Genomic DNA, 18,814 nt, shown 5'->3' with positions numbered 1-18,814 from the left:
TCTCTCATGTACAAAGCCTACACTAGACATCACTCACACGCCTTTAGACTACGGTGTAAATGTGTTTGTGTGGTACTAGGCAGCACTGGAGAAGGGGGGGAGAGCAGCAGAGCCCGCTCTAGAGAGATAAGGCTCTGCACTGCTCTCTTCCCCCAGCACAACTCATCGCATCGACTTTGGTAGTCTCACTGCATTGCACTACATCTTAATAAATCTGCCTTGACAATAGGCAAAGCCTTTAACGGTGTCTACAATTTTGGCTTCCATTTCCTACTGGATGATCCTTCTAGCAGACGTTCTCTAGTGTTTAGTTCAGGTTTCAGAAACATAATGTAGAGCTTTGGGAAAAATATACAGGTGAGTAAGCCAGCACTGGAAGAGATAATTCCAAAGACCTCCACAGCCACCATGTATTTCCCCTGCGTGCTTAGATAGCCCGGAAAGAATGACACCCACACACTGATAAAGATAATCATGCTGATTGTGATCCACTGAGCCTCATTGAAGCTATCGGGCAACTTTCTGGCAAAAGAAGCCACTGTGAAGCTGACACCGGCCAGGAAACCCATGTAGCCCATCATGCACCAGAAGGCAGTCTCTGAGCATTCGTTGCAGTGGAAGATGATGGTCCCTGTCTTCAATGTCATGTCTTTAACAGGGAAAGGAGGACACAGCGTTAACCAAGTAGCACAAATTATAACTTGAATAACTGTGCAAACAGATACCGTAATCAGTGGCACCCACAGACTCAACCACCTCCTTATATCACGGCTGGGGTTTGTGGCATTGAAAGCGATCACCACGATGATGGTTTTGGCCAATACACAGGACACACAGATGACAAATATGATGCCAAACGCAGGTTGACGAAAGATGCAGGTTATTGTCATGGGTTCTCCAATGAAGAGAAAAGAGCAAAGGAAGCTCATCATTAGGGCCACAAGGATGAGATAACTGAGGGTCCTGTTGTTGGCTTTAATGATTGGAGTCTCTCTGTACTTAACAAAGAAGCACAGAACAATTACAGTCAGGAAGAAGTAAAGTATCACAGTGGTAGTCAGAGAGGCCCCCAGGGGATCGTCGTAGGAAAGGAATTCTATTATTTTCGGAACACAACCACTTCTCCACTTATTGGGCCACTGGTCAGTTGGACACGGCCAACAATTGCTGGAATCTGAAAAAGACAGAAGACGTTTAAGATATGCCATTTTAGGTTAGGGAATTCCATTTTCTGACAATAGAATGAACTATAGATGCTAGTTGTGATACTAAAGGGTCCTGCTTTCAAAAACAATACCATTCATGCAGAGAAAACACGGTGGAAGTGACTGTGCTTGGCAACTGAAAGAAACTTGTTGTCTCAGGTATCATGAAGTTGTTTGTCACAATTGTTTTAACAGATTAGTTTGCTACCTGTCAAACCCACAAGCCACATATTTTGACCAAAGCTGTGTGAGCTGATTGTGTTATCTGCAAGTGAATAGCAGTATGAGTTAATCATAAAATTGTCATGATGTGAATGACAGTAAATGCAATGACTTTCCCTCATTTATCTGTTCAGCTTGGAAGAGACTGAAACATACAGTTAATGCTGCTAATTTCACATATCATACAAATGTGAATCCCTGTGAGAGATATACTTACCTCCGCATTGTGTGCACGTGTGTGTATGGTCATTACTTCCCATCGTACATAAAGTACTGTAGTGGCATTGACAGAAAGTTGGCTGAGCATCCACTCACACGTTTATGAAAGGTTGAATCTCTTTGAGAACTGAACCGTGCCCATAACATTGTACATATGGTAATGCATCACATTGGCCTTCTAGGCATCATGTGCATATCTGTAAGATTCTATGAAGACTGCTCAGAAAGGGTCTGTCTAGTACTTAAAAGAATACAATCTACATAGCCCAGGTGGCATCATCAGCACCCATCTGAAAGCCCCAAAACACATCCAGACTGGTTCCATCATGGGTTTGGTGACTACAAAATCTAAAGAAAAGCAAAATCATGAAATACTCTGTTCTCAAGAACTTTCTCATTATGCAACTAACTTATGCCTTCACAAACATATGGAGATGTATCTCCTACGAAAAGCATACTCAAAGGGGTATGTGAATACATTGGTGTCTTCTGACAACAAATAATACTGTGCACATGACAAACTATCAAAATGAAAATAACATTAACTTTATTGCATATGGAATTAAAGTTGTGTATGTATGCACACACACTCTTAGACTGAAAAATGATCACAAACAAAAATATAAAGTCATCAGGAAGCAGGGCTGTGTAATCTCATCGCTGTCTATTCACCCAGAATTAACCGAATTTCTTCTATAAATACTTGAGTATCAAACCTCAAAGGAATTTGTGTATATTTAATTCCAATTCGGTGTTGCATTTTCATTGAATGTCTGTATTTTTTTATTTTTGAACTGGGGTTTCTACTGTATTCGTAACCAGCAGGATATTCTGAGTGTGTCTAGTAATGAGAATATAATAAACAATCTCAATGTTGGGGCTGATACAATCAGGGATATAGTTTATCAAGATCCAGACACTTGAAAATGTAATCAGATTACTGATGTGTATTTCATTTATTTGTAAATTTTGTCTGATTAACGGACTTGCACTAATTCATTTTAATTGCAATATCTAGACATCATGTTATTCTAATTGCAGGATACCTTTTTCATTTATTACAACTCATCTACCCTCCACAATCATTTTATACTCAAGTGGAGCAGTTGAGAGGGGTCTAAACTATCCCACTGTGCTTATCAAGAAAAACTGGAAGATATGTAAAAAATAAATGTCTACAGAGGAAAGGATTGTTAAGCTCTGGAATGCCAACAGAGAGCTGGGGGGAGGGGGGTTAATTGGCATCATAACATTACTGGAAATGTGAATGTGCACATGGGGGTCACCTCACATGCATGAAGTGGATAAAGGAATATAGTCCTTGGCCCATTGTTAGACCTTTCATCCTTAGGGTGATCTTCCCCCAAGCTTTTTGCCTTCTTACTGCCTCTTTTTGCTGTATATTTTTGTTGGCCTTAGAACTCTGAGCACTTTACCACTGCTGACCAGTGCTAAAGTGCATGTGCTTCTCCACAAAACATGGTGACGTTGGAGAAACCCATTTGCCATATTTAGTTTACTTATAAATTCCTTGTTAAGTGGTATAGCACATACCCAGGGCCTGTAATCTAGATGGTACTAGTGGGCCTGCAGTACTGTTTGTGCCACCCACACAAGTAGCCTTTCAAGCCTGTCTCAGACCTGACTTTGCAAGGCCTGTGTGTGCACTTTACTGCCACTTCCACTTGGCATTTAAAACCACTTGCTAAGCCCTAAACTCTGATCAGAACAGACGCATTCCACTGCGACGGCAACGCAGGAGCTTATCAACGACAATGCTTCAAAGGACAGCGCAGCTTGACAGTGACAGACACTGTGGCTCAACGGTGACACAGAGCCTGCATCGTAAAGGGGTTTGTTGATGAAGCCTTTATCGTCTGCCCAGATCAGAACTGACTCAACGAGTCTTCGACGTTGATGCTTGCTCCATCCAAGGTACTTTTTCAGCCCTCCATCTCTGTCAGCCTGAACTTTGGATCTACCCCGGTCTAGCACAACCATATGTCCCTGGTTGGCGCTTTATGACTATAAGCACTATAGTTTTGTTTATTCTTTAAAAATGCAGAATTCCTGTTCTATTTATTGGATTTATGTTGTTTTGGTTTTGTTTTTCTCATGAAAGTATAATCTATGTTTCTAAACCTCTGTGGAGTATTTGTCTGGTGGTTTTATTGTGTTGGTGTGTGTGTGAGTGTGTTACACAAATATTTTACACATTTGCTCTTTGGATAACCCTGACTGCTCTTTGCCAAGCTACCAGAGGGTGAGAGCAGGTTATCTTTTATTATGTATCTAGCTTACCCTGCAAACAGAAACCCCAGTTCTAACATCCATGTAGTATATGTTTCCCCCAGCGTGCACCACTACAATGTCTTGTCAAGGCTACATGCAGAATACAACATTGCGCATCAAATGTAGTAGGCGTTTTTGTAGGCTGTCTGAATAGAAAGTGGTTTATGGGAAGTAGGCGTACTTCTCACACCCTCCGAGGTATGCAAATGCTCAACACAAGAGTGAAAAGGACACTGGTATTTCTACATGAACACTGAATATCAGAATTCCTTCTAATAGAGCCAGCGAGGCCTGTGCCAGTTCAAATATAAAGGCCCTTAGCCATCACTCTGGCTTTAGCAAATAACGAAAAGTGACAACATGTCTAAAGTTGAGGGTTCTCTGAGCTCCAGGTGCAAGCCTAAAGGCAGCCCTGTGGCCCCTGAACCGAGGTTATAAAAACAAGAGGCAATGCAATACACCAGCAGCAGATACTGACCTGGCTCTTTAGACATCTCCCCCTCGGGGCACATGATGCAGTCGAAGCAGCAGGGTGAGTGCCCTGTCTGTGCTGCCCTTCGGGAGCCAGGAAGGCAGCTTTCGCTGCACACCGATTGAGGCACCTTAGCAAAAGAAAAGCCTTTAAGAAATACTGGATGTCACAGTTACAAGCCAACTTGTTTACATTTCTGTTTTTAAGTCAGTGATACTGAAAGTTGCAGGTCCTCTATCTGCCTTCTGTATGTTTCTCAGCCTTGTTCTCCAAGATATCATTTTAAAGTCCTCTCTAAGAAGCCTTAAAACAGGTGTGTGCCTCCAGGGGCTGGAGAACTTTAAAAGCGGTATATTTCGCCATGTGAGAAAATTAAGACATTGGTCTTCCTTGAGGAGGTTCTACACTGAAGAACCATTTGATAGAATGACACCGAATTGTGCATTTTACAGCAGAATTTTCAAATATATTTTCTAAAAAGCCACATATTTTTACCAACAGTTTTGAAAAGGGAAATTCATGGTATTTATTTATTTATATAAAGTTTATACAGCGCTGACATGACCCAAGCAAGTATCAGAGCGCTTTACAGATGTACAGAAGTACAAACAGAGTTGCATGTAAAAGCAATAACAATGATAAGCAAAGTAACGGAGACTATAGAGGAGCAGTAAAATATGCCCAGGCAAGAGGACATAGTGTAACATGTAATTGCAACAGACAAATAGAGGGGTAGAGCACAAACCAATGTCGTAGACATAGTCAAGAGCAAAGGACCTCCTACTGACGGTAGAGTCTGTCAAACAAGGGCTTTCAGCCATAGGGTTTTCAGTTCTTTTCTGAGTGAAGCCGTAGAGGGAATCAGTCTGATGTGCGGTGGCAAGGAGTTCCGGATTATCAGGGCAATACCCGAGAACGCCCGATTATAGGGGGCATATTAACAAGCCAGGCGATAAAATTATCGCCGCTTTAGCGGCAGAAAACTGCCGCTAAAATGGCGATAATGGGCTTGATAATATGCTCTATGGAATTCCAATTGAAGCCCATGTTAAATGTGAAGGACGTCTAACATGGGCTTCAATTGGAATTCCATAGAGCATATTATCAAGCCCATTATAGCCGCTTTAGCAGCAGTTTTCTGCCGCTAAAGCGGCGATAATTTTATCGCCTGGCTTGTTAATATGCCCCTAAGTTCTTTTTTCTGCAATTTTTGAGGTTTGATTCTGAATCGTATGCTGTGCCTTAAACTATACTTGAAATGGATAGGGTGTGAAAATTAAGGGGCATATTTACAACGAGGCGATAAAAAATTATCGCCGCTTTTGCGGCCGTTTTCGGCCGAAAAGCGGCGATAATTTTATCGCTATATTAGCAAGGTCACGCTAAAGCGTGAAACCTTGCTTTAGCGTGGGGATTTCTAACGCCCAGCTTTGCGTCTCTAATGAGATTCAAAGTGGGCGTTCCTGACCTGACATGATAGGAGAAATGTCGCTAAGCGACATTTCTCCTATCATGAAGCCCCACGCTATGAAGCATAGCGTCAGGAAAAGTAGCGATAACACCTGTTATCGCTACTTTCCTAACACCTGCTTCAGGACTGACTTAGCCATGATATCCTATGGATGGTGGATATCATGGCTAAGTTTGTGAGTCCCTATCAACTAGCTAACGAGAGATTATCGCTGGGTTTCCAGCGATAATATCACGCTAGCCAGTTAGCGCTAGGATTTTTATCGCCGATGAGATAAGCGTTGCTAATAGCACGCTATCTCAGCGATAAAAATCGGCGCTAGCCGGCGATAATTATCCGAGCGATAAGGGCGCTCAGCGATAATTATCGCCGGTTGTTGTTGACATGCCCCTCTATGTGCTAGACATGTCTCAGTCTCAGGACATGGGCAAGAGAGCTAGTCCTCAGGTTAGACAACTATAGCTGCTTAATTTGTAAAAGAATAAGTCCACATTTTTGCTTAGAAGCCCGCCACTTGTGCTTCTGAATGTCAGGTAACTGAACACCAGGGGGCAGATTTATGAGGGAATAGCGCCCCTTTTACGCTGCCGTTGCGTCACTTTCGTGACGCAGCGGCGGCGTAAACCCTGCCCCACGTTGCGCCCCATTTACATCGTGACGCATCTATGGAGATGCGTCACGGTGTAAAGCCCTGCGCCACGTGAAACCTGCGGCAGGTTTCACGTGGGCGTTTCGACACAGAGGGGGGGCGTTCCGTCGCAGGAACGCCCCTGAAAAGTGACTCCGTGAAATCTATAAGATTTCACTGAGTCACTTTCCCAACGCTGATGCGTCAAAACCCTGCGCCTGCCTGAAGCAGGCGTAAGGCTTGATGCACCATGTTAGGGATAGGGTAGGTTGGAACAGTGCTGGAGTTGCGTCGCGCTTGCGACACAACTTCAGCACTGCGCCAACCTTACGCCGGCAGATGCGTCACGTATCTGCTTGTCCTTGCGCCACGATGCACCGCATTGTAAATGCGGCACATCTGCGGTGGCGCAAGGGCAAACTTGCGTGACGCATCTTCCCTGGCGCATCCATGCTGATTTGCAGGGATGCGCCAGGGAACATAAATCTGCCCCCAGGGGTGCATATTCTTCATTCCACCTCATCCCAATTCCACCCACCAGCAGATACAACCCCACTATATCACCCTTGTGCGCTCTTTTTCATTGTTGCTCTCTTGCTTTGTCACTGTTTTCCATCATTTTTCTCCTCCTTCTTTTCTCTCTTTTATTCTCTCTAGATATGATGAGGGAAAAAAGTGCCAGTGCCCTGAAATGAGGGCCGGTGGCACTCACAGGCAACCACCGCCTCAAATGAAGTGCTGGCTTATTCCAAACCTACAGCTCTAGACTTCAAAAAACAACTAGGACTTTCCGAAGCAGTCTACACACGTTTTATCCTCAAAGCCTTGCTTTGCGTTGTTGCTCAAAGGAGCTGTGATTCCTAGAAAGCTAGCTTCACATTTCCAGAAAGAACTCGCGTTTTAACCCAAAACAATAGCTTAATATTTGGCTATATGCACCACCTCCGCCAAACAAAAAAATGATCAGGGTCTGTAAATAATTATTTGTTTTAACAAATACAAGCTTTTTTTTATATGTAATTGTGGTTCCAAAAATACGAATATATGTGTCGTCATATTCTTTAATTTGCAAATAATTAAGGGAAAGTGTGCATTTTGTTTTATTGTGGAACGTGCAGTCCTCAGCACTAACAGTCTGTCCTATGGAAGATTCTCAAAACAGATATGCAAAACCTCCTTAAATTTTGGTGAATTTGTGTTCATGTAATTGAGTTTATTCTTGTTCAGTTTAATACACGTAACTGAATCCTTCTGTTTACTGTTTGCATACCTACCTCTTTACCCTGTTTTGTCCACAAGAGGGCGCTGCCGTTAACATAGAGCTCTTTTCCATTGGATGCCATGGTGTTGAAGAGCCCGACCTTGGTATACTGGATGGCACCATCGGAGCCGCGCTGCCAGTTTATGACGTCATAGAGGGCAGGTTGATTGCCATGTGTGTCAAATGATACATTCTCCCCAACCTTGTTCTGAAAGTGCACGCGCTTCATGTAATGGAGAAGCTAGAACAGAAATAGGCAATTTCCATTTACTCACAAAATGTATTGCAAAGCACAAGTGAATAGGTGTGGTGTAGAGGCTAACTTCAGTAACCAGAGAACTGGGGTCGAATTCATAAAGCTATTTACACACGTAAAGCTAGCTGACGTGCCAAAATCTATTTTTAGGAGCATAAAACCACTTTTGAAATTCACGAACACTGGCTCTACTCTAGCAAATGGCTTTACTCACACAAAATCTGCTCCTTCGGGGCAAATTTACAAGGCCCTTGCGCCACATTTGCGTCACTTTTAACATGGGAAAAGTGACGCAAAAGTGGCGCAAGGGGCTTGTAAATCTGTCCCTTATTGTGCTCCGGTGGTTTCTGTTACAAACCTTGGGGCAGATTTATGTTTCCTGGCGCATCCCTGCAAATCAGCAGGGATGCGCCAGGAAAGATGCGTCACGCAAGTTTACCCTTGCGCCACCACAGATGCGCCGCATTTACAATGCAGCGCATCGTGGCGCAAGGATAAACAGATCCGTGACGCATCTGATGGCGTAAGGGCGGCGCATTGCTGGAGTCGTGTCGCAAGCACGACGCAACTCCAGCAATGTTTAGGGGCTGTCCATACCTTACATGCTGCGTCATGCCTTACTCCTGCTTCAAGCAGGCGCAAGGTTTTGACGCAGCAGCGTCGGAAAAGTGACTGAGTGAAATCTTGTAGATTTCACTGCGTCACATTTACGAGGCTTTTTCCGCTGGAACGCCCACCCTGCATACATTAAACCTGACGCAGGTTTAATGTGGCGCAGGGCTTTACACCGTGACGCATCTCCATAAATGCGTCACGATGTAAATAGGGCGCAACGTGGCGCAGGGTTTACGCCGCCGCTGCGTCACAAAAGTGACGCAACGGCGGCGTAAAAGTGGCGCAAGTCTAACACAAATCTGCCCCCTTGTTGTGGACATTTGAAATAGGAGCAAGTTCCTCATATTGATGTTTGTGGTGTCAATATAAAGGGCTAACATAATCTAACTTGGCTCCTATTATAGCCTAGAAACATTTGCTTCATTCGCTAATAATAAGGTTGTAGGTGCCACAGCCTCAAATTCTGGATAATTGTCCATCACTTTATATTGGAAGTAAACTACAGGGTCACCAAAAATTCAGTTTAGGACTGACTCTACCACAGATTCATTTGTGGGTTTTTCCAAACGTTTCTTCCTCTCTTCTCATGTCTCCTTCCAGTTCCTTGGGTAGTTTCACTTCACCTTGTGCGTCCTCAGCATAGCTATGAAGGTCAACTGACTCATGAGCTGGAGGGCATGCAATGGTTTCATGTTTAGGCTAAAGAACAATGGGGAAAGGCAGGAAAAAAGCAGAACATGAGGAGTGTTTGGTGTAGACATTGCTTTCCCTACACAGATTTGTGACTATCTATCTGAGAGGCAGGAGCTAACCCATTCCTCAGCTGCCACCGACCCTCCCTCTACTTCCCCCATCCATTGGTTGATGGAAAGTGATGAAGGCCAATCACCCTTCCAGCAGCTGTAACACATCTGCCGCTTTTACACTCCAGACTCTTACTGTTTATTAGCCTCAATTAATGATGGTATTTGGAAAATGGCAGCCTTTATTGAAACTTTCCACATTAATTAGATATTCAGAATGAGTTATCAAGGGATGACTTTAAGTAATGTGGGCTTTCAAGGCTTGTTTGGGGCATCTTCTGACACAAGAGACTGGTTAATTATTGATGCAATTTCTTCAATAACATCTTTAATGCTTTTAATCATCAATAAATGCATGATTTGCATCCAGACTAACCCTCTGAAACCGGTTTAGCACTGGCAGCAAGGAGCTGCACTGCTGCAAGGTTGTGTTATGCCTTTTGTGTACAGACATAGGATTGCTTGGCCTATGCCATGAAAACACTTCACTTGAGGCCACTGCAGTTATAAATCCAACAGCTCTGGTCAGAACTTCAGGGATGTGGGGGTGTGGCTTCTGCACCGTAAAGATGGCGGCGAACATGGGCCTCGTTTACTTTTTAAAGCTGCTCACAACCTCTGTGGGCCTCCTCCTGGGCATGTGTTGACTTATTTGTCTCCTGCATCGAGGGGTTTTGCTGCTGTTCTCCTAACTTCCTACATGCCACAGTGCATATACTCCATATATTTCCACAGGTAACATGATTTCATGAACGGCCAGTATCTCTGAAGTCTCACATACTATACCGACATTTATTTTTAATTTTAATTTTTTATAAAAATAAATTATTGGCGAAACAGAGTATACACTTAGATCTAGTGGTATAACATGACCATAACATGACTGATAGGTGTTACTTAAATACAGCGTTATGCACATCATCAGCAACAGTAGTTTACAATGGAACGGTACAAGCATTATTGTCAGCACATTGGGAACAACCTTTCCATTTATACTTCTCATCTGCTTTTGCAATTACTGCATTTACATCATGTTAAGGCAACAACTGTGGCTGAGCTTCCGACCCAGGCGTTGTGTCAAGCTTTCAAACTGTTTTGGACTTTCACGTACCAGACTGCCCGCCCCCTCCTCACTCCATGTCACACTTTTAGATTTCAGGCGAAACATGTCTATTCATTCTGCCTCAGCCTCACCCATCTCCTTCCCCACTGGATACGCCTGATATGGCCCCCAGTGATGTTCAGGACAACTTTGAGGAGGTAGCAGTATGCTATATACATCTGCCTGCATGTTACCGAATAGCATGTCTGTTTGCCACTCTGCTAAGGTAGAAGTCGGACCTCTAGCCCAACGCATTGCCACACAGCGCTTGGCCAGCAAAAGACCAATGGCCACTAGTTTTCTGTCCGCTTTATCCACTACCCCGTCATTGCCTAAAAGAGCTAGCATAGGGTCCCGTTCCAGAGAGGAGCCAATAAGGGTGGCGGGTGCCCAACTCTTGAAATTCCGCTCCCCAGAATTCAGCGTTCTTGGGACAGTGCCATGCTTCGTGTATGAATCCAGAAACGCCTCACTACATCTGGGACATTCGGCTGTGTCTTGCAGTCCATATTTGAAGAGCCTTTCTGGGGTACAGTATACTCTATTAATATAATATATTTGAAATGTATAGGTCTGTGACATCCATTTAGCGAAACAGTCTTTGTCATTGAGCATCAATATCTTCAAGTCTCATCGTCAATAGACCTACCCAGATCCCTCCGCCACTCCAGTCACGCTTTTGTGATGCCTGGTCTGCGTGCCTCTTGTGCTAGGGCGTATATTTTCGTGACCAGCTTAGTGGAAGTATTTGACTGTATGAGGGAGGATAGCGCTGGCATGTCTGGAGGTTCCTGCATATCTTTTCCCAAAAGGTCCTGCAATATGTGTCGAACTCTAAAGCGAGCAAGGAGTTTCTGTACCTTTACACCATCTTGGAAAGTGTCCCAGACTCTCACCGCCCCCTCACTGAATAGGTCCCCCAATGTGACTATCCCCAGTGTGTGTAATATTTTAACCACACTCTTCTCCCGACTCAGCGGGAACAACGACCACCACTCTATCAGTATGTGGGGAGAGTATAAAGGAGAGCCAGCCTGGGGCCCCAGTAATTGATACCAGGTTTGCACTGTGGAGTTGAGTGAGTCATAAACACCTAAGCGTCATGCGGGGTTGAGGAACAGCATTTGGGGGAGTGTATGAGGGTGTGCAGCATCTCTATCAATATGTGAATGTGTGCCAGGTCGCTTGGACCATGGAGCCAATGATATGCTGGAATAGCCTGTGCAGTTCTGTTGTATAGCTCTAAATCAGAAGCACTGAGGCCCCCCATATCGTACAGCAGTGCGAGGACCTTCCATTGCACCCTGGGCTGCTTCCCCACCCCTCCAGAGGTAGAGCATGGGAATCCGCGTCTGCTCCTATTCCCCTCCCTCTGCTGGAGAAGGAGATATACTTGCTTCAGGTCTGTAAAGTAGTGTGCCTTCCCCTCTGACATGACACACAGGGAAAAAACATCCAGAACTACGAGGCCAGATCCATGAGTTCTGGAAGCCTGTAAGCGTAACCACACTTGCCCGAACAACGAATTTACCTTAACCACGCACATGAGTGGCTAAGGGAAATGCGCTCTATTGTTCGGAATGGGCAGTGAAAGAGGAGCATTGGGAAGTGGACACAGACAGGTAAGTAGGACTGGGGCTGGGTTTGGAGGGAGTTTGTGGTAGTTTTCAAAGGTGGTGGGGGTTTGGGGCAGTTTTATGGGGGTACAGGGTCATTTTAAAGTGTGGAGGGAGTTTGGGGTAGTTTTCAGGGGTGGTGGGGATTCGTGGTAGTTTTCAGCGGTGAAGGGAGTTTTGGGGTAGTTTTCAGGGGTGGGAGTTCGTGGTAGTTTTCAGGGGTGGGGGGTTCGTTGTAGTTTTCAGCGGGGGTTTGTGGCAATTTTAAGGGGTTGTTTTTAGGGCTCAGGGAGGGGGAGGGGGATTTTATGACTTATCGGAGGGCGGTAGTATTTAGGACAGGGTTTTAGGCATTAGGGCAGGGGAGGACACAGAGTGGTGGTTGGGAGGGGTAGGGCTATTTGCACTTCAGGGTGGGAGGGGGCAGGGGAGTTTGTACCATAGGGCAGAGGGAATGGGGTTTTAATCTTAGCCACACACACCCCTCTACTATGCATGCCTTTACCATGAAAATTCGTGGTAAAGGCATGCGTGGTAAAGCAATGCGTGGTTAAGACGCTGTTGCTATACAGATGGCATCGTTTAGGTATGCAGTGTTGAGGAACTCATTATTTCATCATACATGGTTTTGCTGGGTACAACATGCTGCATTCTAGCTGGAGTTCACAAAATTTCCGCTTGGCCGGGATGAATAGTCGACGGGCTTCTTGGACCTGTTGCATGAAATCTGGATACAAGTATAACTCCTTGCCTTCAAATCGCAGAGTCTGTAGGTCATGCGCTTTGCCTAGTGCCGCATGCTGATCTCTATAATTGAGGATCCGTGCAATGACGGGTCTGGGGCTCACTCACGTAACTGGCCTGGATGCCAAAGAACAGTGTGCACGTTTGACCATGAAGATCTTCGAAAATGTTTCTCTTCCCAAGATGGTGATCAGGAGCAGTTCCACAAAGAGTTCCATATTCTTTATAAGAGTCGGATCCGTAACCTCCCCAATACGTATATTGATCCTCCGGGAGCGCGCTTCCAGGTCCTCCACTTTAGCTCATAGTGAGTTAAGCATTTTGTCCATCTTTTTATGTGCCGCTGACTCTGCTGTTATAACATCCTCGATGTCAGACACCCTCCTCTCCACCGTGTCCAGCCACTCTCTGTTACTTTATCCATTCTGAACGACTATGCATCAATTTTTCCATCTATTTTCGTTAGACTACGCTGCATGGTTGCCAAGATTTGCTTCAGTTCAGTGTCCACAGCTGGGTCTCTGGCCTCTGACCCCGTTTCTACAGCAATATATTCAGTATCCTGTGATTTAGGAGTTTTACACAACTCAAATAACCCTGGGCGGAGCTTGAGGAGTTTCACTCAGTCATCAAAAAACTCGGCCAATTTCATGGAGCTCCGCTTGCGGCGGAGTATTGCTGCTCGGCCGCCCTAAGGTGTCACATATGATATGCAGCATCTTACAACATTAAAAACTTATTTGAAAATTGGCCTGCACTTGAATGAGTCTGCACCCTCCATTCTAGCCTTGTGACGAAGTGCGCTGCGAACGCTGCCACATATTGAAATCCAGCCAGGCACGCAATGCGTGTAGCGCCCTCCCGCTTCTCCTTTTACCCATCTGACTACACAGCCCCCTCGACCTCAACACAGCGTTCTTCACCTGTCTCATCACTCACCCACAGGATCAGGCTCTCGCAGAGCTGGGTGTCCGTGGCCTCCATGCTCCAGACAGTGAACGCCATGGAGGAAGGAGAGCCGGTGGCTAGCGACATGGATGATGATGGTGAAGAAGAAAGTGTGATACACCGGATACACATGATAGGCACGGCAACGCGCAGGACAAGACGCCTTCCGCAGTGCAGCATCCGGGTGGGGTCGCAAGAGATCACCACGGTAGTTGATACCGGGGCTAGCATCAACATCATGGCCGCTGCGTTGCACCGCTCCATGCACCCGAAGCCCGTACTACAACCATCAACAATAACGGTGTTCGCGTACGGACAGGAGGAACCGTTGAAAGTGTGCGGAAAGTTCAAGACCACGATATCTCACAGGACACGATCAGTCACGTCAAACATATATGTCACAGAAGACGGACAAGGCATGCTCCTAGGCTGCCGAGCCGCGGAAGACCTCGGAGTGGTGACCTTCGCGTTTGGAGTGCACCAAGAGTCGATGCACCACATCCTAGAAGAGTTTGAAGAAATATTCCAGGGGATCGGCAAATTCCGCGGCAAGGAGATCCACTTACATATAGATCACACCGTCCAGCCAATAGCCCAACGACATCGCCGCATAGCGTTCCATCTCAGACCATTGGTGGAGGCTGAATTGAAGAAGCTCGAAGCGGCTGGAATCATCGAGAAGGTATCTGGGCCGACCCCGTGGGTGTCTCCCATAGTCGTGGCAAGGAAACCCAAACAGCCAGGCGCGGTCAGAATATGTGTCGATATGCGACTCCCCAACGTTGCCATCAGGAGGGAGCGCCACATCACCCCCACCATCGACGACCTCATTGGAGAGATGGCGGGTGCCAAGTGGTTCTCGAAGTTGGATCTCCGATCAGGTTATCACCAATTAGTACTGGATGAAGAATCCCGGAACATAACCACGTTCTCGACACATGTGGGGCTGAGGCGGTACACCAGATTGAGTTTTGGAGTGTCGAGCGCCGCCGAGGTGTTCCAAAACGTGATCCAGGAGTTCATCGCTGGGATCCCCGGAGCCATCAATGTCAGCGACGACATTATGGTACACGCCACGACGGTTGCGGAACACAACGAGCGGTTGGTACAGGTGCTACGACGGATAAGAGATGCCGGCCTCACACTACATCGTGAAAAGTGCGAGTTCCTGTGCAACAAGCTACAGTTCTTTGGGTACACTTTCTCGGCGGAGGGAGTAAACCCCGATCCGGACAAGGTGAAGGATATCAAAGAAGCGGCTGCCCCCACCAACATCACGGAAGTACGAAGCTTTCTAGGAATGGTCAACTACTGCGGTAGATTCATCAAAGACCTGGCCAACCTAACGGCGCCCCTGAGAGAACTGACGAAAGAGTCCACCCCCTGGTCATGGGGCAGCGAGCATGCCCGAGCATTTGAGGAGATCAAAAGTGCACTTTCAGAAGCGACGACACTTGCATTCTTTGACCCCGCCAAGCTCACACTAATTGCCGTGGACGCTGGTCCAGTCGGACTGGGGGCGGTTCTGCTGCAGAGGAAGACGAGCGCAGAGGAATGGGCTCCGGTAGCCTTCGCCAGCAGGTCACTCACCGAGACTGAGCAAAGATATTCCCAGATAGAAAAAGAGGCAATAGCTATCCACTGGGGCTGTCACCATTTCCACTTGTACGTGTATGGCAAACCGTTTACTGTGGCAACCGACCACAAGCCCCTGGTAGCCCTGTTCTCGGGCACCTCCACGAAACCACCACCGAGGATCGAGAAGTGAATGCTTCAATTGCAAAATTACAACTGCAAAATAGAGTATCAGCCGGGAGCACGGAATCCTGCGGACTATCTCTCTCGTCACCCTCGCAAGGCAACCCCACAAGAGATGGCCGAAGCGGCGGAAACGGAGGAATACGTACGATGTGTCACTGCCCGATCATGTCCGAGGCCGGTATCCATGGCCAACCTGTCGCAAGCCACCAGTGAGGATGAATGCCTGCAGAAAGCTAGGCTTGCAGTCCAAAACAACAACTGGAACAGAGCCAGGGACGATTGGAAGAGTTTGACGCCCAGAGCGAGACAGATAATGGACAGCCTCTACAACGTCAGAGATGAATTAACTGAAGATGGCACAGGGTGTTTACTGAGGGGACACCGACTAGTCATTCCAACATCACTAACCCAGAGAATGGTGGATCTGGCTCACGTTGGCCATCAAGGCATGGTGAAGACCAAGTCGAGGCTCCGCACTAAAGTGTGGTTCCCTCTCATGAACGAACTGGTAGAAGTCACGGTTCGGGCGTGCCACGCCTGCCAGGTCACTGGGGAAGCACCCCGGCCAGCTCCAATCGTAATGGAACCTCGACCCAGAAGACCGTGGTCCGAGATAAGCGTGGATTTTGGCAGCCTGCCGGACGGAAGGCACACATTAGTCGCCATTGATGACCACTCAAAGTATCCTGAGGTGGAAATACTGGCAACTCTGAGTGCAAGTGAAGTGATCCCGAAAATGGAGAAAATAATGGCAACCCATGGCTTGGCGAGGGAGATCAGAACGGACAATGGGTACCCGTTTCAGAGTCAAGAATTCGCCGCATATCTGCAAGCGTTAGGTATTCACCATCGGCGAATCACACCTCGCTGGCCTCAAGCAAATGGGGAAGCCGAACGTTTCATGAGGACCCTCAATAAAGTAATACGGATTGCTCATGAGAAAAGCCAGTCGGTGGAGCTCGCGATCTTCACTTTCCTCCGAAGCTATCGCCAGACGCCGCACTCCATCACAGGAACTGCCCCGGCCCATTTGCTGATGGGGCGGGTAATAACGGACACCAAAACTTCAAGCAACATCAGAACACATTATCACATCATTGTCGCCCCGTGGGCCTGGCACGACTACCCCTCCGGCTAAGGGCCCAACTTCAACATGTGTCAACTCAGACCAACTTAAATCAAAACAGTCTTACTTGACGTAGTCTCTAAGGCGACGTGAAGGCTCGGGGTGCGGTCTCAGGTTGTATCGCGGCTCTACACCATTTGGCGAAGCACCCAAACCCCTACTCACAGAGTCACCGTTGGCATCATCACTTCCGACACCTGGCACCGCTGATTCCCCTGGCGGTGTTTGCGGAATCTCTTCCAGCGGCACACCTTCTCGAAGTGGTTGAACCGGCCACACCCTAGGCACTTTCTTCCTCGTGCGGGGCACTCCGCCGTGGCATGTGGTGACCCTCCACAGTACCCGCATGACTTGGGCAGTTCTTGAGCGGCCGGACCTGCTCCCCTTTTGGGCCACCTCTGTTTGGGTCTGACTGCGACTGCGTTGACTGGTTCCACCTTTACAGGGGCCTGTAGGGCGGCTTCCATGTGCGCAGCACGTGCTTTCGACAGTTCTTTCGTCCTACCCATTGTCAAGATCTCCGCTAGGGGTTTACCGGACTCCTCCAGTATCCTCTCTCTCAGCTTAACTGACGCGCACCCCTGTATTATCTGGCCTCTTATTTCTTCTGTCTCATCACGGAACCCGCAGGTGGCTGCTAGGTTCTTCAGGCGGGCGTGGAACTTGTCTAGCGACTCCTCGGGAAGCTGGCGCGCTTGGCGGAATATGAATCTCTCGTAATCGCGATTTGCCATCGGTTCGAAGTGTTCATTTAGCGCCGCTATCAGTGTCGTGTGAGTTTTGGGGGTGTTTTCCGCAAGCGTCTTGATTATGTTGTGGATTTCCTTCCCTCCGAGATGAATTATCATCGCACGTTTCTGGTCTCTCTGGACTTTCGTGGCTTCAAAGAAGATGCGTACTCTGTCTTCCCAGTCTCTCCATCGGGCTGCCACTGCTGATGGGGACCCCTCCACTGAGAACGGCTCGATTGGTGGAATATTAGCCATGTTGTGAGCGAGCTGCCGGCGCTAGGCGAGACCTATCCCTGCGCCTGGGTGTGCTTACTTTCAGTCTCTCTGATCCTCCCCCACGTGGCAGATGGAGACCTCTTGCCTGGCCGAGTTGTGACTTCCCCTCTTGCTCCCTGGGCTGTTCAGCGCAGTGGGGATCTTGGGCAGCTCACACTCAGTACTCCTCCTGATCCCCACGCAGGTAGCTTCCCTCAAGGCTCATCTGGGGGCCAGGCACACTACTCACGCGACGGGAGGCAGCAGGGCTGCACCGCTTTCATCCAGCGCGAGACAGCGCTACCGGGAGGCCTCAACCACGTGGAAAGCAGCACGCCGGGGACACTCCAGGGACGCTCGAGGAAGCGCTCGTTCCTGTCCAGAAGGGAAGCGCGTGGTGCACGAGTCGCCGGTAAGCCGGTGCGCGCTTCAAAGGCTGCGCGATTCCACCTCCTCACGCCGCAGCGGGGGCCGTCCCACTCCAGCGAAGCACCGCGGGGGCACGAGCGCCGAAAGCGGGGTTTGCTTCACGGCCGCCACACCCACGGGAGCCGGATACACGAGGGAACGCCCACCCTCGTCGCCAATTGTTGTGTTGTGCGCGGGGCTGTGTGTGCACTACTGGGGGCCTTGGGGGCATAGAGAGAGACACGGGGACACTGGTGCGTAGTATTCCATCCGCCGTCGTGGTCGTTCTGCCCCACGTACGTGCGTGACGATATATTTCTTAAACGAACATCACGTGACCTGATGCGTACGCCTGTGCGTATGTCGTCAGTGTCACGACATTACAGCAGGGAATACCCTCGGATGTTTATTGTTTACTTTGTGGCAATCGGCCTGCCCTCTCACCGTGAGGTTCCGTGCGAGACGGAACGACACTTTTTGGGTGTGTTCGAATATGGACGAGTTTGGTATCTACGAACCCCAAATGACGAGTTTAGTGGGTGTACGCGGTTTCGCTACACTACCATGTATGGTTCGTCTCATTTTTGGGTTTGTCCATCCGAACCCTCGGGTTCCATTTTAGATGCGGCATCCATTTTGTTTCTTGCCCTCAAGTAGCCAGCGAACGGACCTTGTCCGC

The 18,814-nt window shown here is 47.7% G+C and overlaps 1 protein-coding gene across 1 annotated transcript in view; it reads right to left on the bottom strand.

The window, feature by feature from the left end:
- Positions 1-248: 248 nt before the first annotated feature.
- Positions 249-18,814, bottom strand: part of LOC146782676 (extracellular calcium-sensing receptor-like) — a 78,612-nt gene continuing 60,046 nt past the window's right edge. The window contains exons 4-6 of the mRNA XM_085637174.1: positions 7,784-8,011; positions 4,417-4,540; positions 249-1,174 (exon numbers count right to left, since the gene is read on the bottom strand). Of these exons, the coding sequence (XP_085493300.1) occupies positions 249-1,174; positions 4,417-4,540; positions 7,784-8,011 (1,278 nt within the window). The remainder of the gene's footprint in view (positions 1,175-4,416; positions 4,541-7,783; positions 8,012-18,814) is intronic.

Source organism: Triturus cristatus, chromosome 12 (assembly GCF_964204655.1).
Source record: "Triturus cristatus chromosome 12, aTriCri1.1, whole genome shotgun sequence".
NCBI lineage: Eukaryota > Metazoa > Chordata > Amphibia > Caudata > Salamandridae > Triturus > Triturus cristatus.
The sequence above is the reverse complement of the archived record's forward strand: the minus strand, read 5'-3'. Positions and strand labels throughout refer to the sequence as shown.